The 22,591-nt window shown below is 41.4% G+C and overlaps 1 protein-coding gene across 1 annotated transcript in view; it reads right to left on the bottom strand.

Moving 5' to 3' along the window:
* Positions 1 to 22,273, bottom strand: part of FAM21C (family with sequence similarity 21, member C) — a 36,467-nt gene extending 14,194 nt beyond the window's left edge. Inside the window, exons 1-21 of the mRNA XM_009888728.1 lie at positions 22,115 to 22,273; positions 20,433 to 20,498; positions 19,578 to 19,751; positions 18,810 to 18,903; positions 18,348 to 18,406; positions 17,455 to 17,502; positions 16,005 to 16,109; positions 15,132 to 15,219; positions 13,866 to 13,934; positions 13,490 to 13,602; positions 11,198 to 11,270; positions 10,366 to 10,422; positions 8,177 to 8,335; positions 7,414 to 7,547; positions 6,268 to 6,360; positions 5,659 to 5,763; positions 4,187 to 4,303; positions 2,565 to 2,728; positions 1,969 to 2,080; positions 877 to 1,062; positions 272 to 277 (exon numbers count right to left, since the gene is read on the bottom strand). Of these exons, the coding sequence (XP_009887030.1) occupies positions 272 to 277; positions 877 to 1,062; positions 1,969 to 2,080; positions 2,565 to 2,728; positions 4,187 to 4,303; positions 5,659 to 5,763; positions 6,268 to 6,360; positions 7,414 to 7,547; positions 8,177 to 8,335; positions 10,366 to 10,422; positions 11,198 to 11,270; positions 13,490 to 13,602; positions 13,866 to 13,934; positions 15,132 to 15,219; positions 16,005 to 16,109; positions 17,455 to 17,502; positions 18,348 to 18,406; positions 18,810 to 18,903; positions 19,578 to 19,751; positions 20,433 to 20,498; positions 22,115 to 22,144 (2,052 nt within the window). The 5' untranslated portion in view covers positions 22,145 to 22,273. The remainder of the gene's footprint in view (positions 1 to 271; positions 278 to 876; positions 1,063 to 1,968; positions 2,081 to 2,564; positions 2,729 to 4,186; positions 4,304 to 5,658; positions 5,764 to 6,267; positions 6,361 to 7,413; positions 7,548 to 8,176; positions 8,336 to 10,365; positions 10,423 to 11,197; positions 11,271 to 13,489; positions 13,603 to 13,865; positions 13,935 to 15,131; positions 15,220 to 16,004; positions 16,110 to 17,454; positions 17,503 to 18,347; positions 18,407 to 18,809; positions 18,904 to 19,577; positions 19,752 to 20,432; positions 20,499 to 22,114) is intronic.
* Positions 22,274 to 22,591: the final 318 nt, after the last annotated feature.

Genomic DNA, 22,591 nt, shown 5'->3' with positions numbered 1-22,591 from the left:
CATTGCTCCTAGGCAGGCAGAATAGCGACATGGACATCAGCAAGAGAAAGTAGATTAAAAAAATCCAAACTTTTGTCTCCAAAGGGAACACAAGTTTCCTCCTGTACCCTACACTGTAGTGCTGGTGATAAGCAGCTTCCTGCAGAAGGTTTCCTCCTCACCCGTATGTCAGGTTGCACGTGCAGCACAAGGCTGCATTAAGCAGCTTTGCTACTATCTCCAAGGTACCTAGTTCATGCAACTTGGGATTCTTTGGAGTGGACAGCACTACCTGAACCTTGAATGCACTCAGGAAAGTGCATGATAATTACTCTGGAAATTCATCATCGTTCATTCCCCAACAATCACTCAGTAAGACCATGCCCCAGAGTAAGTTCTGCTGAAGCTTCTTCAATAATACACATCAATACTGTCCTGTAACAGTGCGGCCCAGGAGAATTCACAATACTGAAAGCCACAGCTACCAACACCATTTATAACTCATCGAACTATGTTGAAACAACGTTACTGAGCTTGAAGCAAAGCCTACACATCAGTACAGGCTATCTTTTAAAGGAAAGCTCTGTTCATGTGAAAAAAGATTACCCAACCCACTCTGGAGGAAAAATAAAACAGATTCCTCCCCGCACCCCAAAAAATCCCCAAACAATTCTCTCATGAATGTCAGTTGGGAAAAAGCTTTTAAATGCCATTTAATCAATTTGCTGTTTGACTGACAAGTGATTTTTCTAAATGGAGACAGAGTTATTCTCTCCTTGCCAATAGAAGAGGCAATCCAGAAAAAGAATTCTGTCCCAGAGCAGCGCTGTTAGATTATTTTGTTTTTTTAAACTGAACCTTTATCAAACTTCAGATTAATGTAAGAAAATCCCTCACTTTTTCCTTTGTTTGCTGCCCTGCAACATCTGTTCCTCCAGGCACAGGTACCGCTTCAGGCTCTTCTAAACACCACAACGTATCTTCTACCTGGTTAGACTTTGCTGCTGTATCTGGCAGATCTTCCTTTTCCTTCTTCTCTCCTTCATTAAAGAAAGGTGCTGCTTGTGCTGGTTTAACTTTCTCCTGCAAAATTAAGAGAATGTTGTTGACACAAAATTGGTGGGTATATAAGAAGCATACACTGCTGTAGGACTGCAGAGTCTGTTTGCCTTCTGCAGGGATCTAGGACACTGGCAACATGCTTGACTTCTACTTTCCTCTCATGGGACATTCTGATTTCTGACTTTTGATTTCTAGCATTATAGGCTCTTGAGTCCGATTGAAGAGTGCCAGGAAGCAGCTCCAAGCTTAGAGCAGATGCCCTGGGAATCTTGTCTGGTTGGTATACTGTTTCCCACGACTGCGAGCAGCCAGACTGTGGCTTGCCTGTTTCTTCTATTCCCAAGCCTGTTACCTCTACGGGTCGTGACAACTGTTTTCCTTGTAAGCAGAAAGGCAAGGGAGGGGGACAGCACACACACACGCACAGGAATTCCCACTACAGATACAGCCGTGTTAAGCTTTTGCAACTCCTGCTCTCAATTCCAAAGCACAACCAGACAGGCAGTACCCTATGGGCTAAGCTTGTAAGACAGAGGATAGCATAAGCACCCTCAACAGAAGGTCAGAAAGAAGCCTGTAGACACATCTGAATCAGCTTGGACTGAGGTGACACAAAGGGTAAAGCTCTAGTCTGTTCCTTTTAACCGTAGTTTATGGCCGAAAGCTCTCAAAACATCCTCAGGAAGGGCTTACAGCATAAACCAAACAAATTTAGGGTTAATGGTCAAGAAAATTTTGAAATCTCTATTAGACTGATGGTAGTAAGAAGTTTTACATGTAAGAGTTCAGTCTGCCCTGTTCCCATTCCCAATTTGCCAGAACTACCATTGTCTAAAACAAGTGAGACTTACATTCAGTACCTAACAAGGAAGACCAACTATGAAAAGACTAAGTGTTCCACATTAGTTTTAAAAGAAAGCGAGGTACCACTGCAGCCTTCGCAGCTGAAGGAAGTAGCGTTGCTTGGGAGCTGAAGAGTGATTCTCCATTAACAGCATCATCTTCAAACAACAATGATACCTTCTGTGGCTTTCTTTGGCTGCAAAGAAAGAGAGGAGAAAGTGGAAGATTCAGTGCAAAAGTTTCAGAGGCCACGCACTGCATCTGTTTAAAAGTATAATTAGGACCACCATTTGCAGCAAGTGGTCCTTGATACAGGATTGAGCTTTCTTACTGTCTCAACAATTCTAGCACCCTCCCTTCTTGTCTGCACAGCTTTCTGCAGAAGTGAAGATAAAAAGAGGTCAAGAGGATTTTATCTCACCGGCAGGGAAATGGAGGCCCATTCAATGGTGGCAAGGAGAATGATCCACCACAAATACAAAAGAGGTAAAAGAGCCCACCTGCCCATTCCCACTCACACATCTCTACTGCTTAGCAGCAGTAGCAAGGAACAACACATGCAATGTGCCTGGGTCTATTCAGTTTTGAGGGTACTGCTGAGCTGTTCTGAAAAAAAAAAAAAAAACCCACCAAAAAACCCCCAAATAACCCCACACCCCCTCGCCTCCCAGGACTGTCACCTCTCTTTGGTGATCGCAAATAAATCCTCCTCGTCCTCTTCCTCAAAGAGGCTCGTCTTCTTCACAGCTTTAGCCTGACTGACAGTGCTAGCTGGTTTTGCAGGGTCCTCTTTCCGGTCATCTTCAGAAGGAAGTTTAGCCGGCTTGGAGACATTCCAGTGTTCCTTAAAAATAATGAACCCTTAGGTTTTCTTTTGTGTTGGTTAAAGCCACTTTCCCATCTTCTCTGTAAGCTGAAACACTTCAGCATCTTAGCAGTTCCTGCATTTCTCTGCTAGTTTATTTTCCTGCCTTTGTGTTAGCCACTGTAATCTGACATTGCTCAGGCTTTGCACAGGGCCAGGCCACCTTCTGGCACACAGTTTTTGCCCAGCAAAACAGAGTACACACACTTTACTATTATAGTTGCTCTTGACAACTGAGGTCAGCGTCAACTGCAGTCACAGGAGTAAGGTCACCCAGTAGAACCTGATTTGTGCCACTTAAATAATGAGCAAGTTTGATGAATGGGGAAAAAAACCTCACCACACCACCAAACAACAAGAAAAAACACAACTCCCACACCCAAGACCCTTCATTACTAGAGTGCCCGATGCTGCATTTCTTATGTCCTCAACTTTCAACCACAGTCCTTCCCCCGCCCAGCCCCAGAGCTAGCATTTAATCAAGTCTACCCACTGAACAAGTAAAAAAAATCTACATTAGAAGGAAACATTTCCAGGGTTGGGAGAGTTTTCTGGCTTGTATGTTTTCTTATCCCCAGCAATTCAAATGGTTTGTCCCATTCCCCACCCCTGTTCCTCCCCTTTCTAAAAGGGACTACAGACATGTTGAAGTATGAACTGGGTTTATTCTACATTAAGATAAAAATGCATCCAAAGATATTACTAGTATCCACTAAACAAGTAATTACAGGACAGGTAATAAATATCAAGTTTACACAAAAGAGTAATTTTGGGGGGTGGGAGGCTAAGAAGAGTCTGGATCCTATTCATGTGAGTTAATTCAGAGACTTCCCAGAGAAGTTTTTAATTTATTTAATGTCTCTGGCTTTCATTTAAGGCGCAAGACAACACCTAATCCAGCCCTAGAAGAGGGCTGCTCTCTGGAAGCCTAGTGATTTATGTTTCATTTTTTCCAGTCCTTAGATTTAAAAAAATACAGAACCACCTCAAAATCCAAGCAAACAAAAAACCCCACCAAACACCACCACACATAAAAACATCCCACCCCAAGAACACAAACCAAAGAAAAACTCACCACATAGCTACCTAGAACTGCTAAACTTTCCTTACAGAAATAAAAGCAGTAAGGGCAAACTTGTTTTCCTCTTTTAGCATTTTTAAATCAGATTTGTTGGCAGCAGCCTCCACTTGCTATCAATTTTTCTATAAATTACATTGAAAATACTAATTTTATCTTCCACGTGACTTCTGTTACCTAGATCCTGAGATAATTTGAGCCAAGAATCAAACAGCTTCCTCAGCTGCAACCAAGTCACAGGATCAGGCGCGGCATGTGTACACAGCAGAGTTTGACTGTGGTTCCTGTCTCCACAGTTTTACACTTTGCCCAGCATAAAGCCCAGTAATCCCTTTCAACCAAATCTTACTCCTCAGTACCTCCTCATCACTGCTGAACAATAAGCTGGAGGCTTTCTTGAAAGTCTCTGACTGTTTCGCTTTCTCTTCTGGGGCCTTTTCCTGTTGCTTCTTGGCAGGTACCACACCAAAGAGATCCTTAAAATAAAAAAAAAATAAAATATCAAAAGCCAAAGGCACAACGAAAGCTCACTGAGAAGTCATCAGCATGCAAGACACTGTTGCCACCTACTTCTCAGATAAGTAGGATATAGAAATGGTGTTTTGTGAAACCTTTTGAAGACAATTTCAAGTGTGACACAGTATTCTGGTACAGGGAATTCTACGCACATGGCATTTGATAGACCAGAAGCTTGTAAGCACACAGCCTGGTTTTGGCCCACAGATTCTCCACCATAAAGCTTGACGAGCAGCCAAAAACCACCACACAGTAATTCTGTTGCACAGTAGCTAACACAACGGGGCACTGTTTCTACATCTACAGAATGAAATAGAGAATGAATCCTATTGCTGGAAACAGGCAAGTTGAACCATTACCACTGGGCAAGAACCAAGATTTTTCACCTGAAGACACTCATGCAGATTATTATATAGGCATCAGAATACACAAAAGCATATGTTGACTTCACCACCTAAGACTTATTTATGCTTTTCTCCACTCAACTTGAACTTCAGTTCTGTACCAGAACCTTCATGGCAGATACCAGAGGCATTACCACATTATAAAGTGTTTCACTATCCTGACAGTTGTTTCTGAACAGCCCCTGTTCAGAAAGGTGAGCTGGAAGCAGCCCCCTCTTGAACAGGAAACCTTTATTTTGAGTTTGCAAAAGTCCCCTATCTTATGGCTCTGAGCAGGCCTCCCATTTATCTCAGGTTAAGACTATGGGTTAAGTTAACTCACCGTGAAGGCTGCAGGCCCAGAGTTGAGAGCTCTCTGGAGGGTGTGGGAAGGAGAACAGGGTAAGAAAGATAAGAAAAGCACACGCTAATTCAAATTTGTTAAGTTTCTCGCACCAACTGTGCTCTGATCTCAGTTTCTACACTAGCAGCCACAATTTTTACACGCTGAAAAGAAAAAAAAGGAATTCCCCAGCCATGGCACAAGGGAAACAAGCAGTCATCCATGTGGGCAGGTACCACAGGCCAGGATAAAACAGGTTCTTGAAGCTCATATCAGTTCTATTGCTCAGTGTTCTCTAGTCCTATCAGAGGGATATGATTCTTCACGTTTAGGTCCAGAAATTATATGCACTGACTGCAAAATACTAAGAAGACACCGAGAACCCACAAGAGTCCCTGCTACCATTCTCCTCCATAATACTGTCCACATGCTCAGAACTGCTACATAATGGAAGATCAATTTAATGCTCTAATTTAGTGCTCCATTTACAAGCTTAGTGTTGTAAACTTCCAAATATTTCCTGCTGCATTTGCGACAGGCTGTGCAGGAATGTTCCTGTACACAGGCAGTATCAGGAAGTGGTACTTACCTCTTCATCATCGTCAAACAAGGAGAGTGGAGCTTTTGTCATGGACTTGCTGGCAGGGAGAGATGTAGCTTTGGACTTTACAGTTTTACTTGATGAAAACAAGTCCTGTGCAAAACAAAGAAATGTCATTTTGCAAAGCAATGCTATATGTTTAAGAACTGTAAATGGGACATTCAAGTTTTTCCTTTTAAAAAGTGTTTAGTGTGTTTGTGAAGCAGGGAAAGATTGTCTTCTTACTTAGATGTACCAACTCCACAGGGACTTCCCCTCAGCTTTGCAGATTAATTGCTAGCTGGAAGCCAAGGACACAATATTAAATATATGTAGTCGTTCACGATTCTTGTTCTTGATTTGCTAATCTCTCTTCAGGCTTTCAATTTATGCCTGTGTATACCATACAAGTTTAGCTTTCCAAAGTTGGGGAAAACATTCCAAGAGATTTCACTCTTGGAGCAAGAAGGAACTTTCAGGACGGCTGGGAGCAGATGCATGGATGTCAGAATTCCTGATCCTACAGATAAACAAGGACTCCCCAGATACAAGTGGACTGAAGTCAGGGTGACTCAGATCCCAAGAACTTCTGTACAGATTTATTAAAGAGATACTCACTTCAGAATCCTCCTCATCAGAGAAGAGGCCCCTCTGTTTTATTGGAGGCGTTTCAGATAAAGGCTTGAAGTCGTCACCTGAAGATGGCTGACTCTTTAGGACAAATAAAGACACTGCATCAGCACCCATTTAGATTCAGTAAAGGCAGGCACATCATATGACCCCTTCTAAGAGGCGTGCTGCCAGCAGCATCACAGCAGTTGAAGGGACAGAACACAAGCTTGTCACCCATCGGCTGAAGTCCAAAACCCATGTGCTGAGTGAGCTCTTCTCATGCAGCCAGAGCTATGCAGCAGTGACTTACAGGTCCTGCCGTAAGTGTCCCCTCCCACCACCATCCTTCTCAGCAGAAAACATATGCAGAGACTTATACCAGGCTGCCTCATGAGTGAAAGGAAAATTAATATTTTAACAAGCTGTATTTCGTAAAGGAAGAGGGCAGTTTGTGCCAGCCATCATTTCCTGCATTAGCACAGCACAGCCCCAGCCTGCTACCAGCTATACTGCCATTAAACTCAGAATGATTCCAGACCCAAGTACTACTGTCAGCAAGCGTGGAGTATAAAACAGCCCTCACTTCCTGACAGAGCAGGTGCTGATGAATCAGTTCTCATCCTCTCCTCCAGGAAAGCCTAATGCCATGAGATCAGAGCAATGGCATTGGATGACCTCCCACCACCAGTCCCGCTCCACTGACCACAGATACTCTCGATCTGCACCAGAAAGACACCTGTGCGTTACCAGTTAACTTGCTATCAGTGGTTGGTATAAGTGCAAACGCAGTCTCCGCAGCACAGAACTGTGACACCAAAGGTTCTTAAGTCAGGCTGGCTTCATTTCAGCCATGAATCTCATAAACATTTTTTATAATCAGAGACTTTTCATTTTGCTCTTATTTCAGTCGTGCCTTAATAACATTCCTCCAATCACTGCCCGTACAAAAAATCCTTGAAAAAAACCCAAAGTTTGAGAGGCAAAAGACATTTAATGATCCCTGAAACAATCTGGTCATGGAAGACCCTATGAACCTAGTTCTGCCTCATAAATATGGCACTTCCATAGTGTTGTATGCAGAAAGACTACTTCAGCTGCAGTAGTAACTTTTTCCTAAAACCTTAGCTATACGATTCAAATACATGCCATCACCTTTTTTTCCAGGACTGTCTCCCTACGGCTTTCTGTTTCTTTAGTTGTGCCAGCAACCACAGGAGGAATGGCAGGTTTTTCTTTGAATAAGTCACCTTCTTCATCATCATCAAATAAGTCAGCTGTGGACTTGACTGCATGAAGAGACAAAGCAAACAGGGAATGACTAGAACAGAACAGCTGCTACTGAAGAAGAGAAGATACCAGAGTCACAAAAGATACAATGCTCCCTTTTTAAAGCTGACCAACACCAGCAGTCTTTAAGAGAAAAAGCCAGATAAGCTTGCAAAGTAAAACACAACTTACCTGAGAGCACTGGTAACAGACAATGCACTCAACAAGCATTGGGCTAGAGGCAGCTGGTACCTCTAAATCCCTGAACAGTGTTTCGTATTGGCTTGGTACCTCTAACGGCCTAGAGCCTGCCAATAGGAAATGCTGGGCACAAAGACTCAAGATTGTGTGAACAAAGTCTGTACCGTTTCCCTGATTCAAGCCTAGATACTGCCCTAGCAGTACAAAGAACATCCTAAGAGAAGAAAGTCAGTGGACAGCATGTACAAATAAACCAGTCCCATACAACTCTGAGGAAAATAAGTGCCAATAATCAAAAAGGAAAAAAATCCCAACCAGCCAAAACCAAAAAAACCCAAGCAGAAGTAGCAGCAATGCAGATTTGAATTTCATAACTCACTGGTTCCTATCAGTTTTAATTTTTATGACCTTTAATGTTTAATCTTCCACTGCACATGCATAGAGGTACCTGGATCTGGAGGCTTTTTAGTTGGTCCCACAAAGAAGTCGTCATCGTCATCAAACAGAACAACTTTCCCAGGCTGTCTAGGAGTTTTCTCTGTGCTCTGTGCTGCAGGTTTCTTGTCTTTTTCCACAATTACAGTGGAACTAAACACATCACTTCCTCCTGCAGGTCAGATGGGAGAAAAAAAAACCCACCACGCAGATATCATTGCCAGAGTTACCAAAAAGCTGAACTTGTGCCATAGTAAGTGGAGCCAAGCAGAGTTTCCATCACAGCAACTTTTAATCTGCTCCTGCAACAATGCTGCATCAAAAGCATTAGCCAGAAACTTCCTGATAAAGCCGAGTCACAGATGGATCATTCTCACCACAATCACTTATTCCTTAAACCTGCACATCTTCCCTAGCAACAGCAGCCAGGTTCTGTTGTGAACCCAGAAGCCCCAGCAGTCCCACACTGTCACCCCTATGGGCTTCCCAAACCAGAATCCTGCTTTACTAACTAGTAAGCCACTCCACTGTGGACCAGTAAGAGTGTTAAGGTGCTTGAAGAGAAGGGAGGACAGGCGACTGAGTTCTCCCAAGGAGCTGAACTTCTCCTGCAAGACCACTAGCAGTACTGCAGCACCAGGCTGAGTTTGGTCCCAAGATTCCTGTGTGCTTCAGATATGGCAGTGATCAACTAGAGTAAGCTGGTAATAACTGTTTCTTGTACATCTGGTGTGGAAATGTCCTGCTTCAGTGACATGTGCATGTCGACAGATTGCAAACACTTTTAGTGTTTTTGGCAAAAAGATGGCAACTTGGTTCTAAGCCTGCCTTTTTGTTCCTTATGTATAGATGCTTAGAAATTATAAAAAAAAAAGAAAGCTGTAATTAAAAGGTTGGCAGAAAGCAGAACAACTGCTATTTGGTTAAAAGTCAGATGACTGCGTGAATTTTGACCAGCATGGTAGCAGTTTATTATAAAAAAAGTGTATCATGCAATTAGGAAGTGCCACAGGATTGACAGGAGAACAGCCACAAAGTTTAATTAATTATTAAACATTCTCAAGTTCCTAAACAAACTGTTCACTGGGAATGTGCTCATCAAGTGATTTTGAATAGTAGAGGAGTTTCAGTCTTGTTTTTTCTTCAGGTGACATTAGCCTGTCTACAAGTCACTGAAAGGAAGCAGCTGAAGACTTTGAATAAATGCTACATATAACTTAATTCCTAATGAACTAGAACAGGACACTATTAGAATGATGGAAAATTCACTGTTTATGCAACAGTACCTCCAAGAAAGAGCAGAGGATAAAGAAAATCTCAATCTGCAGTTTTAACCTGTAGTACCAAATCTTAGAACTATGTAGAATTAACATTGCTGATGTATATCTTTCAGCCCAGGGTAAAAAGCTTGTATTTGTATACGTCCTACTCTAAAAATCATGCTGAGGGCTCAGTTAACTGAAGCCGTAGTCTTAAAACAGACCTTTCTTAATGGAGGGCAAAACTTAAAATTAAGGTAACTCAATCAGGTGAAGACCATACAGAGAGACAGAAGTCAGTCAATTGATTAAAAGAGACTGTTGACATATGTTTCTTTTCACTGCTCAGCTTGAAGTCTGATATGGTACAGGGATCCTAGTATAATTCTATTCTTAATTTTTTTTTTAAAACTCCAAGTTACAGATCTGGTCCTTCCCCATGTATGCAGATCCTCCTAATCAAAACTGGAGAAACGAGATTGGTCTTATTTACCTGTGCCACAAAAATACAGAAACTTGATCTTTCAGCTGTTCTTCTGCTAACCTAAGGGAATATGATTAAATCTGAAAGATCAAAAGGCATTTCATCCTCAAGAGTACAGAGGGAAGGTGTGACTGCATGCACTGCAGACTTAAACTGTACAATATCCGTTAAAGTAGCACACATCTTTAAAGGTACGTAGCACAACAGTGAAAGGTGACAGCTGCTAACATCTGCCATCAATATCTACCTTCAGAGCGCCTACAGAATCCTGATAATTCACAAAGCATGCTGCAGTTTAGGCTTAGCATGGTAGAAGCACCTGTATTTGTCATTAAGCACATGATCAAGCAATGCAGTGCTGCTGTATTTGGATAGTTTTCTTCTTTAAAACCTCTCCAGCAGGTTTTAAAGAAAAGAGCATTTTGTGCATGAAGCAATTTGCTATTGAATGAATCATACCTGGGAACAGAGATACTGCACCTGCAGGAACTTTCTTTAAGGACTTTGTAGAGGACGCTGAAATCATAGGAAGTACAATACAAATGGATGCACTTGTTTTATGCTGTCAAATCGCTCAGAACTCTACCATAGAAATAGGAATCTGAGAAGTCTTTGAGCTCCATTTTGTTTCTTCAACAGCTCAGAACTCTTTAGACATTCTCCTTGAACTTTTGTTTTTGCAGATGTATATAAGAACAGTCTAGCTATTTTTGTTCTATTAAAACTCCACAAAACAGCTCTAGTGAAGCTTATAAACATGAAATACACATAACATGATTTACAACAGTTCACATTTACACACCCAAAACCACTTCAATACAATACACTCAAACCAAAATGTCCTAGTCTCCCAACCCATAGCTGAAAATTCATCAAATGCAGTGCTTCAGTACAAGCTGCTGCAGTACAGAATGTATAGATATGCAGCTAACAGGAAACTCAGATGTGCATTAATCTGGAATAAGAAGATATCTTTACTCCACTCAAGCCCACAACTGGATCCTGCAAAGTACTCTTCAGCAGCAGGAACCCAGCGCATGCAGAGAGCTCTGCCAACATCAGTAAGGACATCCTTTCAGCTCCAGAAGAGTAGGTGTAAGAGATCATCGTGAACAAACACATTTAAAATTCAAGGGAAACACAGCTGTTCTCGATTAAGACTGGGAAGGAGAAGAGACTTGCCAGCAATTACTATTCCAGACTTTCTAGTTTGGAAACAAAACAGTCTAGCCACCAGCGGTGATAAATCACAGCATAGACAGGACTACAGGAGGCAACAACTGGTTCTTACCTTCACTTATTGGGACTCGCTCCTCTCTCTCTTCTGATTCTTCTCCTTTTGGTGCTTCAGCAAAAAGATCACTCTGATTGCAGATGAAAATGCAAAAGGGGGAGGAAGTGATGAATTTGGTCTTTGCAGCAAAAGACAGATGCTGATTTTTCCATGTAGAATATCCACTTTAAGCCAAGACAGAAGAGGTAACCACTGCTTCCCTCTCAAAAGGATGTCTGCACATATAGACTGAAATGTAGGTACTCAAGCATTGACTTGAGAGCATACATTGAGAAGAGTAGCTTTGTCCTCTAAAATTTAATTTACACTGATTATCAGCCTGTTTACTGCAGAGAAGGAATGACCTTTTATTTGCATATCTTCAAGGGCTTACACTAATTAATCTACAGCTGTTTAGGTCTTCATTACATGCTTCTAAGATTTCTCATTGAAACGTACAAAGTAAGGTTTCAAGGAAGAATTCAGGTCAGGACAAGCATAAAAATACTCGTGAACTTCACATTTTTAAGATGAACGGTTTATATTGTTGCTAAGGAGATTCTAAGACACCAGTATGGTGAAGAGATATATATTATAGCTCAAAAGCATTGCAGGACACTCCCACAAAAGTCTTTGTGTCCAAGTTGCAGTTGTCCTGTGCCAATCCTCCTGCAGAATCACAGCCTAGATTTCCAGGAAACCTCCAGATATTGTGAGTGCTGACCACTTGATTTCTTGAAAACCTCCCTCTTACAGGAAGTTGGGTATTAAAGGTTGCCTCCCTGGAGACTCAAAAGGCATGGTCTTCATATAAAGCTTTGTGGAAAGAAGGCAGCAATACTTAGGATAGAGTAGGGGAGCACAGGGCTGCAGCAGGAACGTCAGTGACTTATTGCACATTGGTCAGTTACTGTTTGCCTGTTGACCTACTGTGGCTGCCTTCTGATACAGAAAGGCCTCCTCCGTTGCACAAGGTAAGTGAAGATAAGTTACCCTTCCTACATTAATAACTTTCAGGTAACACAAAACCAAGGCCAAGTGTATGCAGACAGGCAACAGTCACAGACAAATCTACTTGGCTGTCCTGTGTCTACAGGATGAGGCAAGTAGTCTTGGCAGTAAGTAACCAAGAAGGTCTGATGATAGCTTCATCTGAATTTGCACCAACACAAAGCTGGCTAGCATTACTGGATTATGTTTTTAAAGCTGCCACTTAAAAAGAAAGTACGTTAATATTTTTTCAATGAAGGCTGCATTTGAGTGGCAAGCAGTGCATAGAACTATCCTCTTCCCTTTACACAATTACCCTCTCTGGTGCTTCTTGGCTATATTCTAGCAGATTGGTGTGGTAAGCTTGAGGTCACCTGTACATAAGGTTTTCCAAATTTCAGTGTAATAGCCTCCTCAGCTCCAAGGAACACCTGACTTTTGTTCTAGTTGGAACAAGGAACACTACATCCCACAAAGGCAACAGTTTGGCTCCTGTTCTGGACTGTTCTTGGCGGTTACCAATATCAGCTGCATGGCAAAATCAGAGGCAATCATTTGTTTTACACAGCTGCACTGTCAGATCCTTAAATTTTAGTTATCCCTGACATTGGGTTTCTCTCCCTCTTCACATGCACAAATGATGTCAGAATAAGGTCAGAAATGTACTTTGTGCCATTCCTTCATCAAGTCAGCTATAGATACGTAGCACAAGAGTAAGCTTAAGGTGAACTTTTCTTGCCAGTGCAGGTAACCCAGGAATTGTACGATAGCTGGATGAAAGCATATAACATAATTGCAATAGGGAACTTTTAACAGCACAGACACAGAGAAACCCAACAGCATCACTGTCTGGATAGGGTTTGTGAAAGATAAAATGGAAAAGACATCATGTTCTCTTTCCTCTCAAACTTCTCCCACATGCAGGGAGAAAGAGAAGATGACAAAATTCAGTATTCTCGGGGACATTTCAATAGAAATCTTCTAGTTTAAAATAAACAAGCAGTATGGCATTTGGTTTATCTCCACAGATAAAAGTGAGGTAGATGCTGAGTAAGCTCTGCTGGAATTAGAACCTGTCGAATGTAAGAACAGTATCACACTTGCGTCTCTAGCAGCACTACTACCAAAGAAAGGGCTTTGTGCCAAGGGGAACTTTTGTAGTTTTCTTTCTCCACTGGAAAGCTACAGTGTTCCACTATGCTTGAACGTTACTGAGCAAGAAACCCCTCTCCACCTTCCAGAAGTGAGAATCTGTCAGGATCTTTTGTTTTTAAAAGAGGAACACACACACTCCATTTCTATCCTTTCCAGGATTCTCACCTCTTCATCGTCAAAAAGACCTGTTCCACCACTGAAGAGGCCACCCCTAGACCCAAACGGTGTGAAGTCTTCATCAGTCAACTTAGGAGGCTTGAAGATGTCATCATCTTCATCTAAAAAGCACAAGAGCCAAGAAGAAAGTGACACATATAGAGAAGCTGCTGTAGTCAGACTGGGTTGTATACAGTTGTTCCACAACACCACATTTAAACAGAAACTCTCGCTAGGCCTTTTTCTAGCCTTGTTTTACATGCACGTCACAACCTACATTTGCATACACACTTCCACCCTGTTTCTAGAGTAGATGCCGCAATTTCCTAAGCAGTGTCTTACATTCCAGCCCACAATTCAAAAACAAGAGAGGAGGAAATCCTACCATCCGATGGAACTCTCACTTCTTTCTTCTCTTTCAGGGCTTTCCTTGTTTTGGTCTCTGTTGACAGGGCTTTAAGACGAAAATTTAAAAACAGAAATAAGATAGTCCATCTTCACGTGTAGCCTGTGATCAATCTATGACAAAGAGAACCTAACCAAGCTGCCCTATATGTTTTCATATGAATCAGCCCAATGAAGCAATTCTATGAAGTACAGCCTCTAAAATTGGCACTTAAAATTGTGATAGCATCATTATGTCAGACACTGAGGGTTGCCCACACACAGTCTAGTGTCATCAGAGATGTCAGAGGGCAACGCAGCATTCCAGGTGGTGCAGATCCCACACAGAGCGGGCAGAAACTTTGAGCATCTGAAATGGCTCTAGACATAGTATCCTTGATTCAGTTACGTAAGGCAAAGCCAGAGTTTTATTCCCTCTGGCCTTATCATCTCAAGGTTATTTCAATGAACAGAAGATTTCCCTGTAACTGAGCAAGGTAAGCTGGTAGGTTTTTTACTCCAATATCCACAGACTTAGCTTGATTGTTTGAACCACCGAAGAACACACACACGTTGTTCTTGTCTGCTCATGCTCTCAGAATTACAGGTCAAAACCAGGCTCACAGGCATTTGCCACCTCAATTTCAGCCAGATATTTTCAACTGCTGCTTTGCTGCAAGAATAATTACTTGAGAGATCTGTCTCACAGCAATGCAAAAGTAAATGCAGTATTTAGTCTAAACTATCACTGAAAACAGTAGAAAGGAAAAGTTCCTCAAAATACAGCATATTTAAGCCATAAAGAGGAAAAAACAAACAACCTACACCCCACGAAAATATAAATCTGCTGCTTGAGGGGTTTTCCACTGTAGAGCTCACAGAAAGACTACAGTGACCAGTGGCTTCCATGTACTTACCTGAAACAGGGGGAAGAACATGTGGTCAAACATGCAGCTTTACAGGCCAAGGGAGAATCAGATTGGAGATAAAACCTTTCCAATAACATGTGTACTTGGGGAGTGACCTATCTCACCTGAAAGCAATGTGTTTTCCCCTATAACAGTCAGTGGATTCCAATTCATTCCTATAAGTCATGGCCAAAAAGTTTCTCAGAACACAAAACAGTGTCTTTAATTCCTCTCATTGGGTCTTCCCCTAACATATATTCAAATAACAGATCTATGAAACTTCTGTTACACAGAATCTCCTGCCTCTCACGAGTCCCCCACTACCTCGCAAATGCTTATCAAAGCTAGAGTTAACTTACAAGAATGTCCTTCCTCCTGTTTGATTGGTACTTCTCCTTTGATTCGGGCTGCCAGCTCATCTGCAAATGATGTTGGCCTCTTCTTCTTCTGAGGAGTAGGGACAAATAACAGCATATTCCTTATATACAATCCAGTTACCAACTTGAAGGAATTGAAGTTATAAATACTGCATTTTACAGCCTCACTTGTACAATGTCCTGTCTAGACTTTGACTGAAGCCCTCAGAAGAAGCAATGCAGCTTTCTATTAAGAAAGCAATTAAGAGATTACGCATGCATCAAGAAGAAAGAAACCCACATTTCTAGTCCCTTATGATCACATAATTATTAATGTCATCTCGTTTTGGGAGCAGGACAAGAAAGAAGCATTTACCACATGCAAATGCAACAAGTAATTTCTTAATGACCTTCAAAGACAGCTTTGATGCCATCTTAGGCTTCAGGAGTCCCCTAGTTTAAACGGGTGAAACTGAACAATCATGTCAGTTTTGGGTCAACTGTCCTGTCCGCTCCTCCCCGCAGGTGGGACCCCTCCACACTTTTCCACTTCCGACCCTCTAATGGGGTAAATAACAAAGTTATCTGGCCTTGGTTGTTATAGCAATAAGTATAAGCAAGAGCCTCTCCACATACCATTCCCTGGCATCAGCTATAAACATAGGTCTTATCGCTCCGAGAGTGTACAGTGTCTGCACAATATGCTGTTAATTTCAGCAGAGGCCCAGCTAAAAAGTAAAGTTACTGAACAAAATTGGTCCTGTTTTACCTCAAACCAGGATGACCAGGTAACTGACAGCTACCATTATAAACCCTGTAAACAGATTTTTCATGAGGGAAGTGAGGTCTCCCTCCAGGGAGGAAACAATTACTCACAGGCCTTGTGTTTTCATCTAAGTCTCCATCCTCATCTTCCTCTTTTTCAGAGTCAAAGAGATCACAGCCATCGTAATCATCTTCATCACTTATCTGTGCTGTCCTCTGAAAAACAATAATATCCTGTTGTGTCCTCCTGAAGTTGGCATACAAAACAAGCACAAAACTACATCTGCTTAGATAAAAGAATCAAAGCAAACTTACTGAAAGGAGTCAACATTCAGCCAGTTTGGGGTAGCTCACAGCTTTTGAGAGGTAGAAAAGGAGTACCTCTAGCTCCAAGCAAGTTGCTGCATTCTATAGTACACCCCTGTTCTGCGTCACCAAACGCTTCTGGACAAGAGATGCAACTGAGGACACTAAGGCTCTCCTGCCAAGGAGCATACCGCTTCTATATATGAGCCTGAACTGCTTTGGCTCTGCTGCTTCCCTTAGTTTAAAACTCTCTCCACCAAAGACCTACTATTTAGCCTTAATTCAGGAACATTGTGATTAGCTAGTAAAATATTATATCATCTTGAGCTATTCCTAAGGTGGATAGCAGAATGACAGAAAATACATGCCCGCATCTTGGCTTCAGTCATGTCAATAAGAAAAAGAGGATGAAAAAGATGAACTGAATTGTGAGCTGGGGACTGGCACAGACAAGGGCTCAGAAGTGAACTAAATCACAAATTACTCAAAGATACTTGCTTATCTTAAAATATGTCAGGCATACAAAGTTACCCTATGAAGGTCAATACAGCTTAATGCAACATCTGAATGCTTTTGTAACATTGTTTTATTTATACAGAAATTTAAAAAAAGGTTTTTTTTGAAACACTGTTCTTTTGCCAATAAATCATTTCAGATTGAGGATCCCCAGCATAAACACCTTTTGCAGTGGCACATCTAAACACGGGTAAGATTCCTTCTCCTATTACCACCTACTACCAACGCCTGAAGTCAGGCTTGAATGTTTCAGTTTAAACATTTCTTTTCCTTTTTCGTTCATTACCCAAATGGACATTTCAAATATTTAATACCATTCACATCTTTGATTTCATGTCATACTCAAACTGCACTGTTCCTTACTTCCTGCATAGCAAGTTTAGAGTTTTAACTATAGACCAAATAATCCTGCAGGACCCTTGTTTTCCCAGGGTAGATTCTTTGAACTCTCATGACTTCAAAGTTATTCCTGAGGAAAACACTCATCAGGCAATGCCATCTCACATATGCTTTGCATCTAATGATGGCTTGCAAGCATGTCTTTAAGCCCAACCCAGGTTCAATTTCACAACATGGCGCCATCTGGCCAGGATAACCTTTCCATATAAAGTTATACAAATCAGGCTTAACCAAAGTTTTTAATAGTTAATTGTCTAGAGCTCTTATCTCCTCTTTCTTGCATCCTCACTGTGTCACAAGGGGAAAGACTTTCAAGTTGTACCAGGGTGTATAACCATACCGTCTTTTGGTCATCTTCACTAGGGTTTCCAAATTCATCATCTGATTCCTGGAACACAAGAGGCCCAAACACAATTATCACACATTGTTTTTGTCCAGTGGTCAAGACAGGGCTCAGATTTGAATGCCCAAACTTAGGCAAGTCCAGAGCTTTCGAGCCCTGTCTTAACCTCTGGTCATCTGTGTACCAGGGTCATCGTGACCTGACCGAGGAATTCTTTCCCCACCATTGACCATCTTTGTCAACAGAGCTCATTAGAAATCCATTAATTTAGCAAACACAGCAAGCTCCGTTTGACAGTGCATTTGAGTAGCTGAAAAGGGACTTAATTTTAATTGAGCAAAGATAGCAAAAGCAAACTCCTCAGGATAGAGGGAGTAATTTTGTTGCAGTTACAAAGCAGAAACATCCCAGCCAAGGCAGGCAAAACACATCAGAAATTGATAGTTCAATGCAGCAGATTCATGAGGCAAAGCCTGGATGTTCACCACTGACACCTACTTAACCTTTCACCTTGATCCTTGCTCCTGTTAGTCTCCATCCCATTCTTTATAACTGTAATTTACAACAGATTTTCTCCATAAATGCAATTCTTCGTAAGAATCTAATTTGCTTCACAAAGTGAAATTAGACTGGAATAAAACACTTCAGTTTGAAGTATTCTACTATAATAGCAGTAAGAGCCAATACCACTTTATTGCTACTCTGAAAAGCTACAGAGGAAACTACTGCATAAGGATAATTATGAAAAGTACATTTACCACAGCCAACATAGGGAACAGACATTGTACAATACTATCTTTAGACCCCACACGAGAAAGCAACGTAGCTAAAGCAAGGCAGGACTCGCAAATGCTTGGGAAAAGTAGCTGGTACTGTTACTTGTCACTTACCTCTTCGTCCTTCTCTTCACTGTCAATTACACTTCCACGATCACTATCCACTGATCCTTCTATTTGCAATGAAAACAGAAAAGTTAAGATCAGACGTGACATCTGTATGCAGAGCAATGTGGTCACCAGACATATTGATAGCAACTTCAAAGGCTTTGTGAAGAGAACTAAAAATCATGTGGAAAAGAGAGTGGTTTGGGAAGAGCTTTGAAAGCTGCTGAAACGTTAGCACTTTGTGTTTCTAATACACAGAGCACAAGTTACTGAGAAGTTACTGCTTTCCATACCAGAAAAGTGGTCGTTACAGCACAGTATATATTTTTCCCCCAGCTAATTACAGTGCGCATCTAAACATGCAAGAACACTACGCAGTATAACCCAGGCTGTGAGTTAAAACAGACCAAAGTTTCAGATTAGGAACTAGTTACTTGCATAGGAATAAAAGGTCACGCCACCACAGACCTTCACTAGAGAGATCTCCAAGGCCAACATCATCTTGTTCCATAAACTGCTGAGAGCCAATCAAGTAAGGTAAAGGCCTGTCAATATAGAGATCCTGGAAAGAGACAACATCAGGTCTTTCTGATATCTATGAACAGCTCTACACTGCTGATGAAGACAGAAGTCTTACACCCCTCGTTTTAACTCAAGGAAGATACAAGCTTGTTTCAAGAGTCCCACCAGACACGTGCTTCAAGTCAGCATGCAACTGGGTGGACCAGCTGAGGTTTATTCCTTTGTAACACTGTCAAAGAAGAGGGCTACTTCTATTTCTGTGGTCCCAACTTGTTTTCTAGGTGTCATCTAACAGAAGAATATCCTTGCAAAGACTTGCGGGCATCAGTCTTATCACAAATCCTGCATCTAGGGTTCTCAATTACTGGGAGAGTAAACCCCACCTATGAAGATATGGTTTGTACCTAGAAAGTATGAAATTCAAAGGTCCCACTCCACCCAGAATCGAGGGTTCCCTTTCCAAGCTCATTGCCTAATACACAACTAACTCCCTTTAGGGTGCCATACCTTAATGCTAACCCAACTGCAATACAAGCAGGCTACACAAGGAATAGCTCAGCAAGGAGCACTCCTCCTTCAGATATAGTAATCAAATGCTCTTTTTAGGTAACAACTATCAATTTTATACCAACACAGTAATACTGATGACAGAAGCAAAGAGCAAGTCCAACAAAGCCAAACACAAACCCATGCTCCCAGAACAAGTGTCTGTACCTTTGGCTCAAGTATCAGTTCCACCCTTTCATTACTTTCTTCCTCTTCTGAATCAGAGTTGCCTGCTTTGATGTCTAGCTGTTCAAATGCGCTGTCCAGAACTTGCAACCCATAATTCACTGCTTCTTGGATTTTGGGGATAAGATCAGCTTCTTTCTGTTCCCGTGTCTTTTCCTTTGGTAATAGGAACAACACATTCTCATTGCATTTTACTCAAGACTCAATCTCACTGCAACACGCATGCAAAATTTTAACTTCAAATTAGTACAATGAAAGCTTTTTCACTATATGTAAGAGGAAGACCTTCAAAACCTTTTTTTTGCTTGACTTAATTCATCTTTATCACTCCCAGAAACAGAGATGTTAGTACCATGCTGGTGTGGATGTTTATACCTTATTTGTGCTCCCAGCCCATCACAGGAACATTTACAATATAATACACCTAGGCTGTAAGACATATAAAAAGCTCTCTGAATTTTTATGCTTGGGAATTGCAGTCAGATTCTGCTTCCCCAGTTCACTACCTCTGAATCCAGTAAGAAGGTCCAAGGCTCCAGTTCTTTTGATAAAAAAAACATGCACAGCCATTTGAAAACTGATGCGTAAGTCTTGTCTAATGGACACAGTATTGATCTCGGGGAGGCCCTAACAGATTATCATACACTGTAATAGCCTCAAATGTTACTGTCAACTTTATGTTTGACTGACGTACACTATACAACAGATAAATTTCAAGGAGAAAAGGAACAGTTTGGTTTGTAAGCTGTAAATATCCACAAAATAAATTTGAAAACGAGAAGGTAGAGAACAGCTGCAAACATCCTGCCAGCACTCAAGGCAGCTTAAATTAACTACCTGCTCTGTTTTGTCTCCAACATCAGCTTTCGGAATAGGCTCTTCCACTTCTTCATCATATACTCTCTAAAAAGTGAAGCAAAATTAATTCAGGTAAGAACAACTTACTTATAACAAGAAGTAGGAACAACTCACTGCTGCATACCACCACCAAAATAAAATACACTGTTAATGTGTAATTAATTACACATGAATTTATTACACATTTTAAAAAAGAAGCCATGGATGATACCAAGCATGTTCATAGCCTCCTTCACGCACTGAAGTCATCATCCGGAAGTTACCATCAGGCAACCTCTCAACCCAACTGAGGTAATTCAAGACTGCAAATGTCATTGCTCTAGAAGAAGACAAATTGACCATTTAACACTGTTCACAGATTGACCTGAATATGTTAAAAAAAAGCTATTCTAGAAACCCTCAAAGTCGAACTTAAGTTTACTGATGGGCTGCCTATTTTCCTTTTGCTTTCTGTTATTTAATAGCTTTTCTTCTTTAGATTTTACCCTTCTCCTGTACTTACAGAGAAGGTTTGCATCCTCCATCAGCCTTCAGTTTGTTCTGATGACCCCTCCCATCCAGCTTTTTTAGCAATTTTTGTAGGATCAGCTACAAGGAGACAGGGGAATAAAAAGTCTCCCTTGAACCTGCAAACCTAAATCCAAATCTCTCAAACACAGGTGCAGTTATCCCCTGGGAAGAGACAGATCTCTCACGTTAACTAAATTGAGAACTAGAAATGAGGACCTATTTCTGTGCACTTAAATTTGGGAACAAACAGCTTCAAGTACCCAAGATTTAAGACGTTTGGTACAAACTGTTCTCAGCAGACTCATTACGCTGAACAGCAAAGGTAGGCCAGAAAAGACACTGCAGATCTGAAAAAAACCCCACCATCACCACCACAAAAACCCACAACAGAAATCCAGATTTCTATTGTCTCATCCTCTGTCAGCATCTTTCCAATAACATCATCATGGCTTCAGTCAGATGAGACACGCGTGGCCTGAGAACAATGCTGATCAAAACAAAACACTCGATAAAACTCACAGTGCTAAAAAACCCTCCACAAATCCGAAAGATTATTAAAGCTCTACACCTTAATTATACATGTGCTCCTACTGATACAATGTTGTAACAGGCTTTCAAGTCTAGCTTTTACCTAAAATAGCACTATTCATAAAGTGGGAACATTAACCAACAAATATGCTCATTATGACCAAACGTAAAAGACAACTGCCTGCAGTTCAACACCTTTAATACCAACTGCTTTTAATGTAAAATAACACCACTGGGCAAGTTTACAGCATCATATAACATTCTTCATATTTAGACAGCCAAGCGCTGCCAAATACTACATTCATGCTACCTGTAAAGATATACCAAGACATCTCAGAGATCCCAACTCATTCATAGTCCTAAAAATGAAACTCTGATCTCCATGTCACATATAAACAAGGAAGGAAGGTATCTCAGAAGAGTCAAAAGGGAATCTGCCATTATTGAACAGTGCACTGCTCATGAAGGAATTAGGATAGTCTTTAACAGAGACTGATTAAAAGCCACTTAATTCCTAAATCAACATCAGACTTGCCAAAAAGTCAAATCTAGTGATCACTTACAGTAAAGGGCAACACCAATGTTTAAAGTAGAAGCTTGATGATGTACAAGAACATACTCACGTTCTCTATGAACTGTGTGTTGGACAACATAAGAAAGTCATTGAAGACATTATGAAGGCGACAGTCCGTGGCTTTTGTTTCACTGATCAATCCATCTACTTGCTTCTTGATTTCATGAGTCCTGGAAATGGTTTGCTGTGAGAACTCTTGCAGAAAATGCAGAAGCTGTTTACAACAGAGGGAAGCAATGGTCAGCATCCAACTGCTTTTTCTTTTGGCACCATTCACGGCACGGGCAGATTTGACCATACACTTCAACGGAGCATCAAAATAAACACAATTTAGCCTAAAGCACCCCCCGTACACGCAGGACCAGCCCTCATCCCGCTCCGTTTCCCCTTCATTTTGCATTTCCTTTGGTGCCAACTCCTCGGTTTAATTTTAGTTTTCTCGGAGGCTTAAACCAACCGGGGACTCTGCCGACCACCAGCCCCTGACCGGAGCCGCCCTCCCCGCGTTCCGCCCGGCGGGGCCCCG

Source organism: Charadrius vociferus, unplaced genomic scaffold (assembly GCF_000708025.1).
Source record: "Charadrius vociferus isolate BGI_N301 unplaced genomic scaffold, ASM70802v2 scaffold436, whole genome shotgun sequence".
NCBI lineage: Eukaryota > Metazoa > Chordata > Aves > Charadriiformes > Charadriidae > Charadrius > Charadrius vociferus.
This window is presented reverse-complemented; position numbering and strand designations above follow the sequence as displayed.